This window comes from Triticum urartu, chromosome 7 (assembly GCF_003073215.2).
Source record: "Triticum urartu cultivar G1812 chromosome 7, Tu2.1, whole genome shotgun sequence".
NCBI classification, from domain to species: domain Eukaryota; kingdom Viridiplantae; phylum Streptophyta; class Magnoliopsida; order Poales; family Poaceae; genus Triticum; species Triticum urartu.
The window spans coordinates 653,547,710-653,558,617 of record NC_053028.1 but is presented as its reverse complement, the minus strand read 5'-3'; the positions used below and the strand labels follow the sequence as shown (position 1 = coordinate 653,558,617).

Here is a 10,908-nt window from a genome sequence, read left to right as displayed (position 1 = left end):
TGGCGCCCTAGTCGCCAGCTAGGTCGGTGGTTTTCAGGGTTTTCCTGCAGCGGTTTACATTCATCTTCTCGATGGTCCGCATTTTCGCTTTTTTTTTAACTTTGTGATGAGTGAAGAGTGAGTCACTCATAATGCTTGCTTGCTGGTTTCGCCTGTGCACGAGGGTTTTCAGGTTGGTCTGGCCATGTGTTTCCCCCCCTATTTTTGGGTGCAGAAAGTAGGGTGATGTTTTTTTTTCTTTTTTTTGAGGGAAGTATGGTGGTGTTTTTGGGATGCGGTCGATCCGGAACAGCGACACGTTATTAATTATATTTTCTACGCAAACTACTACGAAGGGACTTACTCTCATTTCCTCCCCTAACCCTAGACGGCATCGAATGCTGTGAACTTGTGGTTTCGTAACAATGGAACTGGGGGGAAACCACCCCTATTGCATAAAAAAAGTTATGCTGATGTTGTACCAATTGATTGTTTCACTGGTTCTTAGATTCCAGATTATATTACTTGTCCGCATTTTTTTCTTTGCTCGGTCTGAATCACCTCCTGGAGTTGGGAATACAACCCCTAACTTCATTTCTCCTTTCTTTGTGGGAAACATACCATGTATCTATCATCAGAAGATATTTTCATGTTACATAAGTTGCATCCTTTTTATCAATTTGCTTCATATATTTAGGGAACTAATTAATCGTGGAGCAGTGCACACAATGTCTGGTTAATTCCCTGCCCAACTAAGAGTACATCCTTGCTGAGCGAATTTCCTTGCTGTGTGTTTTCCTTGCAGATAGATGGAGTCGCAGACTCAGAGCAGCAAGGGCGATTCCAGCAAGTCACCAATGCCGCACGGTGGCGAGGGCGACGAACCCAGCAAGGGAGATTCCAGCAAGTCACCAATGCCACATGGTGGCGAGGGCGATGAACCCAGCAAGGGTGATTCCAGCAAGTCACCAATGCCGCACGGTGGAAGGGCAATGAACCCAGCAAGGCGCCGCCCACGCCTCAGATGCTTCCCATCACAAGGCCACCCAAGCCCAGCACAAGGGGGCGGCGCATAACGCTGCTCACCAACCACTTCAAAGCCTCCTGGAAGCCAGCGCATGACTTCTTTTACCACTATCACGTACAGCAATCCCTCATCCTAAACTAGTCCATCCATCACCATTCCATTTCTTCAACTTGATTTCCATGGTCACCTGCCAACACTTGGTTTCGAATTTTCCATCCACAGGTAGATCTCAAGTACGGCGACGGTCAACCCGCTGCTGGGGAACGCGTGGGGAGGAAAGTGATGAGGCAGCTATACGAGACCTACGCCTCTGACCTCGCAGGCAAGCAATTCGCCTACGATGACGAGACGGGCCTCTACACCGCTGGGCCTCTTCCTTTTACCACCAATGTGTTTGATGTTGCCGTGGTCGATGCCTCATCCAGAAGGTAAAACATTCATCTGCTCCATCACCCGTTCCAGCTGTGATCTATTCTTGAGCTCACCTCCTGTTGATTGTGGGAATCGTCTTGACAATCAACCTGCAGGATCGCAGCAACGAGCGGGGGCCCCGGAGGAGATGGCAGCCCGGGACGAAGTGACACGAAGAGAGTGAAAATGGCAGTAGACCCCAAAATTTTCAAGGTGGAGATAACCTTCGCGGCAAAGGTTCCGATGAATTCCTCGCAGGATGCTCTTCGGGTTCTCGACATCATTCTGCGGCAGCACTCTACAAAACAGTATGTTCTTAAGTTTATGTAGCACAACCTGTTCGATCTATTTATCAAATGTTGCAAACTCTATGATGGCTCTCTGTTAGGTTCTTATTATAAGAGCATCTCCAACAGCCGCGGTAAAAAACGCGCGCGCGGTAAACCGAATCTTTTGGACGCGCGGGACGTTTCGGCGCGCTCCAGCGGTGGCGGGAAAATCGCGCGTGGGGGAACGGTTTGCGCGCGCGGGGGAAAAGGCGGCAGGTCGCGCGCTTTTTTTGCCACACCGCTTCCGGCGCGCCTATAAAATGCGGCGCGCGCCACACGCCTATTGCACACGCTTCTCTTCCTCTTCCGTTGCCACACGCCCCTCCACTGCTTCCGCTGCCACCCGCGCCACCGCTCCAGCGCCCCGCCACCATGCCGCCGCGCCGCCGAGGAGTGTCGGGCTACCGTGGCGTCCGCCAGCGCCCCAACGGCGGGTTCTACTCGGAGATACGGTCCGGCCAACTCCGGCTTGGCCTCGGCACCTTCGAGACGGCGCACGAGGCCGCCCGCACGTACAACGCGGCGGCGTGGCGCCTAGGCAGGCCGCGCCAGCAGATGAACTTCCACAATGTCCACACGCTGCAGCAGGCGCTGGACGTCGCCCCGCCGCCTCGTCTTCGCACGGCACAAGACCGTGCGGAGCACGCTGAGCGGCAGAACCGCCTCCTCGTCGCCCATGAGGACGAGCGGGTCATGGCGGAGTGGCGCCAACAACACCCGGAGGACGTATCCTACGAGCAAGCCTACTGGGCAAGGCGCCGCGCTGAGCGGTTGGACAGGCGTCGGCGGAAGGCCCTGGCGCTATCCCAGTGCGATGTAGTTGAGAGTGGTGGTGAGACGATCTTTACATCTAATGATGATCGTTGGGAAGACATGTGGCTCGATACCTCGGATCAGACCAGCGAGGATGGAGACGATGACGATGATGACGATGACTGGGAGTAGGCTGTAGCTGCACTAGTAGTTTTTATCTATGTCCTTGTACTATCTAAATAATTTTTATCTATCTATGTTATGGAACTATGTAAAATATCTATGTATCGTTTTTTCTATCTATGAATTTTATTTTAAAAAATGTACGCATTGTTTAGCGCGCGCTGCATTTTAGCGCGGCCGCTGGAGCTACGCGCGCGCGTTCAATTTTGACGCGACTGCTGGAGCCACCGCTGCCGGCCGCGCCAAATGATTTTTTTGCACGCGGCGCGTTGAGCGGCTGTTGGAGATGCTCTAGCAAACAATTCCATGTTCTTATACTCACTCGGCTTTCTTGCTGGCTGCAGGAATTGCCTTTTAGTCCGACAGTCTTTTTTCCATAAAGATTCCCGTTATGTGGAGTTGGGTGGCGGTGTTCGCGGTTGTCAGGGTTTTTATTCTAGCTTTCGACCCACTCAAAGTGGGCTCTCGCTCAATGTTGGTATGTTTATAATCTCGAGGCCTAATTTGCATGAGCTTCCTGGAAAAAAGTTTGTTACAAGATTGAAGGTGGCATATTTGCACGTGTGATTGATTATTGAATTTTTTGCAGATTTAACCACCACGATGGTAGTGAGACCCGGGCCTGTGATTGACTTTCTACTCTTCAACCAGGATGTGAAGGACACTTCCAGAATTGACTGGCGCAAAGTATGTTACAACCTAGTAATTTCTTAGTAGATGTTCAGTCCTTCAAGAATCCATCACTAGACTTAACATGTTTACCTGCTCTAACCTTGGTCACCCTTGACATGATTTTAGGCCAAACGGGCACTGAACAAATTAAGGATCGAGACCATTCACACGAAGATGGAATTTAGTATTGCTGGATTGTCCGAAAAGAATTGCAATGAGCTGACGTAAGATGTTATTACTCTTGAATTGTTATATGCAAGTTCAGGGCATACGCCTCACGTCCTCTTGTTTCAATAAATTCATTCTTGTTCTAGTTTCCCACAAAAGCAAAAGGATGGCAACACTGTGGATGTAACTGTTTATGATCACTTCATGAATCGTTGGTCTATGAAGATGGAAAAGTCTGCTAATTTGCCCTGTCTAATTGCGGGTAAGCCAGAGCGCCCAACATACCTCCCGCTGGAGGTCCGTCCCTCTCTTCCTGTTCTCGTTTTGAGTCATTCTTTTGGTGCAAAGTTTCTTGTGTTTTTGGTGCTAATTTCATGTTTGCAACCAGGCTTGCGTTCTAGTGCCATTACAAAGGTATAAAAAGTCTCTGTCGACGTTGCAAAGGTCAAAGCTGGTGGAGGGATCCAGGCAGAGGCCGGACCAAAGGATGTTGAGCTTGTCTGGTGTATGTTACTCTGATACCCTGAATTCAGCTATACTGCAGGAGATATGTTCACAGGGTCTAAAAATATCAAAAAATACAATAAATCTCAATTTTATTTACCCAGGTGTTGCGTGCCAATAATTACAATTCCGATCCAGTGCTGAGGGAATGCGGCATTGTGATAGATCCAGAGTTTACTCAAGTCGAGGGTAGAGTCCTTCAGGCACCACAGGTTAGGAGAGCCATACTGCTCTTTTCATTGGATGTATGTCTTTGAACGCCTACTATGCAGGCCCTTTGCTGCTTGCATCTAATTAAATATCGTAATGTGCAGTTAAACTCTGCAGATGGTAGAGAACTTCATACACCTAATGGGAGGTGGAACTTCAATAATGACGTGAGCACCTGAACATACCTCTTGATTGAACTCTACACATGTGCACTGTAAACTCTTTATTGTTGCGTATTGTTATCGATGTGGTAACATTCCCAGTTCTGCTCTCCAGAGGTTCATTCAACCCATAAAAGTGAAGATGTGGGGAGTTGTTAATTTTTCTGCACGATGTAATGTTGAAGATCTTGCCAGGCGCCTTATCCAGTCTGGTGCCAAGAAGGGAATTGTGAGTTAACTTTTTTTGCCTAATCTTGGGCTTTTTCAAAAAATTCTGGTATTGATCAACCAGTTCTATTTGCAGGAAATGGCCGAATGTGGCGTTATTGAGGAGAGGCACCAAATGAGACGAGAGCCTCCGACAAAAAGGGTGGAGGCTATGTTTCAGCAGATTAAAGCAAAGTTAACACGAAAACCAGACTTTCTCTTTCTCCTGTGCGTTCTTCCTGAGAAGAACAGTGACATCTACGGTTTGCTCTGCTACCTCAGCTTTGCAAATAAGCTTTATTATGTCTTAATTTATTATCCAAACCTCAATTTTTCTTATCAGGACCGTGGAAGCGCGAATGCCTTGTGGAGCATGGTATCTTTACGCAATGCTTAGTTCCTCCTCCCAATATCAAAGATCAGTACCTCACAAATGTGCTGCTAAAGATAAATGCCAAGGTTTGCAGTGTGATCTATATTTTCATCTTCAATGTACCACACAATTTAGATTTGTTAGCTGAAAAACTGAATGCTTTGCTTTTGTTTTGTTTCGTTTTTGCCAATCCAGCTGGGCGGGTTGAATTCATTGCTAAAAAAGGAAACAACCCGTGCTATTCCTCACGTGTCGAAGGTACCAACCATCATCTTTGGTATGGATGTTTCCCATGGTTCACCAGGACGAAACGTGCCATCGGTTGCTGCAGTAAGTTTTGCTTATGTTTACAGTTTCCTACAGTAATAAAGTCTGGAGAGATTTTCCAACCGACAATTCGCTTACTCACCCAGGTGTTTTTTGGCTTTTACCTAGGTGGTTAGTTCATTGAAGTGGCCAATCATGTCAAAGTACAGAGCTTCTGTGTGCACTCAGTCACCCAGGCTGGAAATGATTGATACCTTGTTTAAGCCAGTTGGAGACGATGATCATGGCCTCATTAAGTGAGTTTCTTATGCTTGGATTTATAGAAGTGCAATTTAAACAATTGTAATAGCAATGCTTCCTAATTATACATATGCTTTTGTTTTGTTGCTCACTGGGACAATAACAATTTCAGGGATTCACTAGTTGACTTCCTCAGAAACAACGATGGTCAGAGGCCGGAACAAATTATCATTTTTCAGGTCAGTAGTCCTCTCTGAGATAATTGGTAGTAGACTTTGCATGTAAGCAGCATAATTTTTCTGTAGTAATTGGTGGACTATTTGTGTTGTCCCTCGATGTTAAGAGTGCAAACTGACTCTAATACTCGATGACATCTCTAAGTTTACTTTGGCACCCTGATTTCTAAGGAAACTCTGTTGTCTTGATGTTAGGGATGGTGTTAGTGAGAGCCAGTTCAATCAGGCACTGAACGAGGAGCTGGCTCAGATCATGGAGGTAAACATAAATGATGTCCCATTCCTCATGATCCAGTTCTGGACAGTAATGTCTTTTTAATTGATACAGGCATGCAAGTTTTTTGGCGGCAAGCATTTTGATGGCAACTGGTTCCCCAAGTTCACATTGATAGTTGCACAGAAGAATCATCACACCAGATTTTTCTTGCGAAATGGACAGAGACCTGATCAAGTGAATAATGTCCCCCCTGGTAACCTACATCTTTTATCTACACACCTACCACAGAACTATTGTTTACTACGTACAATTTTGTATGGACTAAATGAGCAATTCTTAGGCCTTTTTACTCATACATTCTTATCATAGTCCTATTTTCCCCTTGTGTAGGTACTGTGGTTGATAGAGGAATCTGCCATCCCACACACTATGATTTCTACATGTGTGCTCATGCTGGCATAATTGTATGTTCTCTCTACCTTGTGATTTGTGATTGTTGCTCACTGTGTTGCAAATGATTATTTGAATCTAAGTCGTTCTGCTTTTGTGTTGCAGGGGACTACAAGGCCAACACACTACCATGTCCTCCACGACGAGATAGGCTTCTCTGCTGATGAGATGGAAGAGCTCGTGCACTCCCTATCCTATGCGTATGTCCATTAAAGCATTTAGTTACAAAAGATTCAGCTGTTACCTTGCCTCCGATCTTCGCTGCATCCTTTTGATATTTCAATGCTTGCGAACTCGTTTCAGGTACCAGAGGAGCACCACAGCAATCTCAGTAGGTAAGCATGATTTCCCATTACTTGATTCCGCAACATGTATCAGAAGGCATGGCTGATCATCTGATTTTCCCTCTCAGTTGCTCCCATCTTCTACGCACACCTTGCCGCGGGCCAGGTGGCCAAGTTCACCAGGCTCGATGACATGTTGGAGACGTCTTCCCAGGCTGAGGCTGCTCCGGTGCCAGAGCTGCCTCGTCTGCATCGCAATGTAGCGTCATCGATGTTCTTCTGCTGAGTCGCACATTTTCCCCATCGTCAGTGGTTGGAAGCGACGGAAACTTTCTCAAATGCTACACGGAACCGGTCATGGTGTTCATGCCTGAGCGCTGAAGTATGCTTTTGGTCTTAGCTGCTAGATTTAGTGGGTGTTATCTCGACGAACAATATTTGATTGCTATCATGGTGCTTTCTGTGGAGTTCCTTGCCAACAATAATCTGAACTTTTGTTAGTCAGGACCTGAAACTCTGCTGATGTGCAAGGTGCCTACATATTTTGGATGTGAAGTTCATAAATATTGTCGGCAGCATGTCCAATGGTTAAGCTTCGGATTCTCAGTGTCTTTATAGTTTTGTGATTATGTACTTTGCTGTCAATTTACTAAAAGTACCTGGCTTTTGACCCCGCTTACAAGAAATATACTAAAATAAGTGAAAACAATGTAAAATATAGAATTGGCCATTATTAAGTTTGTTTCTTTTACAACCCAAAGGGAAAAATAATAAATGCAACTATGAAATAATTAGTAGAGGATACTAGTTATCTACAAGTTGCAATCAAGAAGTATAGGTAATTTGCATTTCCAACGGTTAAGTTTCGGATTCTCAATAAGTGTCTCTATAGTTTTGTGATTATGTACTTTGCTGTCAATTTACTAAAAGTACCTGGCTTTTGACCCCGCTTACAGGTTAGAGGAGATTGTAGTGAAATATACTAACATAAGTGAAAACAATGTAAAATATAGAATTGCCCATTATTAAATTTGTTTCTTTTACAACCCAAAGGAAAAATAATAAATGCAACTACAAAATAATTATTAGAGGATACTAGTTATCTATAAGTTGCAATCAAGAAGTAATAGGTAATTTTCATTTTCAGATCAGTGCAAAAATAGCAGGAGAGAAAGAAAACGTCAATCCTTTAGTCAATCAAGCCAGCCTTTCTCATATTTTGACTCCAATTTACATCTAAAGTCCCCGCATGGTTTGTACTAATCACTAATGAAACCTGATTTACAACAATTGTATAAATAAGACTACATTGAGCATCAAAACTCAAATCAGATGGCAGATGGGAAAACTCTAAAGCTGATGCAATATAATATCGAACAATTTGAGGTAGAAATCAGATGAATCATATCGCAGGTCCCTGAGGTGTGAGTCATGCTTTTTCTATAGAATTGATTCTTCAATCTTCATATAGACAAATGACTGAGGCGATCTATGATCTTCCAATATTTTATTTAGTGCTCGAACCTACCTTGAAATATTCAGGCTCATCAAACTCAAGACCATCTATCAGCAGATCATACTTGTATTCCATATGAGAGCGCAAGCAGTCAAGAACAGCCAAGACATGATTTACTTGTTGGCTCTTTGATCTGTCTTCTGCTGTGAAGGTATAAACCTTATTGCCAATTTCTATCCAGCTGCACCCAGTGTTCGTCTTCAGTCCTCTCTCCTTCATCATCATCCTCACTCTGGCCACATCACTCCAGCAATCAATGCTAGCATATAGATTTGCTAGCTGTACATGAGTTGCAGCACAACCTGGCTCCAGCTTAAGACGGTGCTCTGCAGCATGGATGCCAATCGGAATATTCCCATGCATCCTACAGGCAGCCAGCAGAGAACCCCATATGACTGCATTTGGGGACGTGGACATTGTATGGATCAAATCCCATGCTTCATCGAGCAATCCTGCCCGGCCGAGGAGGTCAACCATACACGAGTAGTGATCTAACTCTGGTTCCATTCCAAGTCTGATCATTGCCTTGAAGCAGCGCCGGCCTTCCTCTACAAGGCATGCATGCCGACATGATGACAGGATGCCAAGGAAGGAGATTGCATCAGGCACTACGTGCTCCTCCTCCATTTCTTTTAGCAAGCTTAGGCAGTGCTCAGCAAGGCCATGCTGTGAATATCCAAATATCATGGAGTTCCAAGAAATCAGGTCCTTGCACGCAATGCTCTCAAATATGGACTGGGCCTCATCTATACTCCCACACTTTGCATACATTGATATCAGTGCATTTGAGACATGCACACACAAATCAAAACCCATTCTCAGTTCTAGACTATGAACACTTTTACCAAGTGCAAGAAGTGCGTGGTTAGTGCACACACTGAAGATAGTGGCAAATGTGATGTCATTAGGCCTGCACGCTGACTGCCTCATCAGCTGAAACACCTGGAGGCAAGGCTCAACCTTATTATCCTGCGCATAACCAGAAATGAGTGCTGTCCACGACACGGTATTTTTAACTGGCATGTTCTGAAAAACCTGACAAGCATTCTCCAGTTGATAACATCTTGCATATAAGCTGATTAGAGAGGTGCCAGAAAGGACTGACAATTCATAACCAACTTTCACCAGTAGAGCATGGAGCTGGACACCTCCCCTAATGGATTGCTTAACAGCACAAAAGCTCATGGCAGATGCTAAAATAGATATATCCGCACTCATTCCTCTCCTATGCAGCTCCACAAGTAGCATAAACTTGTTTCCCTTTGCGAGCTTATTAATGGAAGGACAAGCAGAGATATCATTAGAATCAACGGTATTGGGTAAAATTTGCTCTGTATTATTGCTTGAGCCAACAAACTGCACTTTTCCATTACGCATAACACGATTTTCTGGCTGAACTCCCATTATGTCATGCATACAGTCGTTGATAAGGCGGCGGTGAGATGGACCTTCCTCCTTGCCATTATATGCCTTCCCTGGCACGAGGTGCATGACTCTCAATGCATCATGGATGCCACGAACCCCTTGCTTTCTTGATCTCTCGGGTGATAAGTGAGTGCCAAAATTCGCCACGCAAAGACGAATCAGTGACAACGATGGTAAATGTTTGCTGAAACGATACCAGAGGAGATGGCTGCTGAAACGGTACCAGAGGAGATGGCTGTGTTTGTGCATGGCCAAAGTTGTCCATGGGCAAACCCAAAAACATGCACAGGAAGTCGTGCAGAGCCTCCGTTTGGAAAGGCCTAGCAGCATGAACAGCTAAGCCCACACCTGGTGAAGGGAAATAGAGGCATTCAGTTAGTTGTGCTTATCATGAAGGAAGATTTACTAATCCACTGGTCTCAGCTTTATGCATATAATAAGCAGATTGTGGCTGCATTACTCACCCTGCAGCACCTCTTCCAGCATCCTTGAATACGAACATCAAGTTAAGGAGATTTTGACTGGATAGCAAGCTTGGATGCCAATAATAACTGTCCCCACAGCAACAGAGAAGGCATAGTTAGTAATACTAGTGCGGAAGACAATTTTGTACAGAAGCTCTTTTATTATGCCAATCGAAAGAAAGCAGAATAAAATTCAACCTATTGGCACGCACAGATACATGATTTTCTATTGAGCAGGGGCAGATGCTAAATACAATATATGGCTTAATTGCACAATAAAGCTAGAAATTAAACTCGATGCCTCACGACCCATCAGAATAGACATAATATGAAAAAACTACAAATAACATTACAGGTATAGAAAAGAGTACCAAATCAATGGCTTGCTTCATCTTATATTTGACAGTTTGTACAACAATTGACAAGAAAATGTTGAAATAGCTGTGCGCAACCACACACGCATAACAAAATCTCTATGCCTACCACTAAATTGCAGCACCAAAGCACGACACATACAGGACATTGGACACGTACACATACACACAGGATACGAAATGTTGAAAGCCACCGCCGGCTGCAGGCTGCCTCAAAACTCACCTAAACCGAGATGGACCAAGCGTGTGGTGTGGCGGCCGGGCACCGCAGGAGCAGCGCCTGCGCGGGCCCCGGGACGGGGCGAGGCGAGAGCAGGAGAGCTGCGGCGGTGCCGGCGCGGGAGCGGAAGCAGCACGCGGCGGCGGCGGCGCACGAGGCAGGAGCAGGCGAGCGGCGGCGGCGGCTCTTCCGGTGCGTGGCTGCCCTCGCTTGAGGCTGCGCGCGCGGTTGGGTTGGG

At 45.7% G+C, this 10,908-nt stretch overlaps 1 protein-coding gene and 1 pseudogene across 1 annotated transcript; one reads left to right on the top strand and one right to left on the bottom strand.

The window, feature by feature from the left end:
- The first annotated feature begins 788 nt into the window (after window positions 1–788).
- LOC125522881 lies at window positions 789–6,957 on the top strand (annotated as a pseudogene).
- An 884-nt stretch (window positions 6,958–7,841) lies between these two features.
- Window positions 7,842–10,908, bottom strand: LOC125522883 (pentatricopeptide repeat-containing protein At2g37320-like). Its single transcript, XM_048687927.1, has 3 exons — window positions 10,674–10,908; window positions 10,077–10,163; window positions 7,842–9,960 (listed from the first exon to the last, which is right to left on the bottom strand). The coding sequence occupies exon 3, from the start codon at window positions 9,940–9,942 to the stop codon at window positions 8,179–8,181; it is 1,764 nt and encodes a 587-aa protein (XP_048543884.1). The 5' UTR covers window positions 9,943–9,960; window positions 10,077–10,163; window positions 10,674–10,908; the 3' UTR covers window positions 7,842–8,178.

Bases quoted from the DNA above. Each gene is read 5' to 3' on its own strand.
- LOC125522883 (XM_048687927.1), bottom strand. From the start codon at position 9,942: ATGCTGCTAGGCCTTTCCAAACGGAGGCTCTGCACGACTTCCTGTGCA.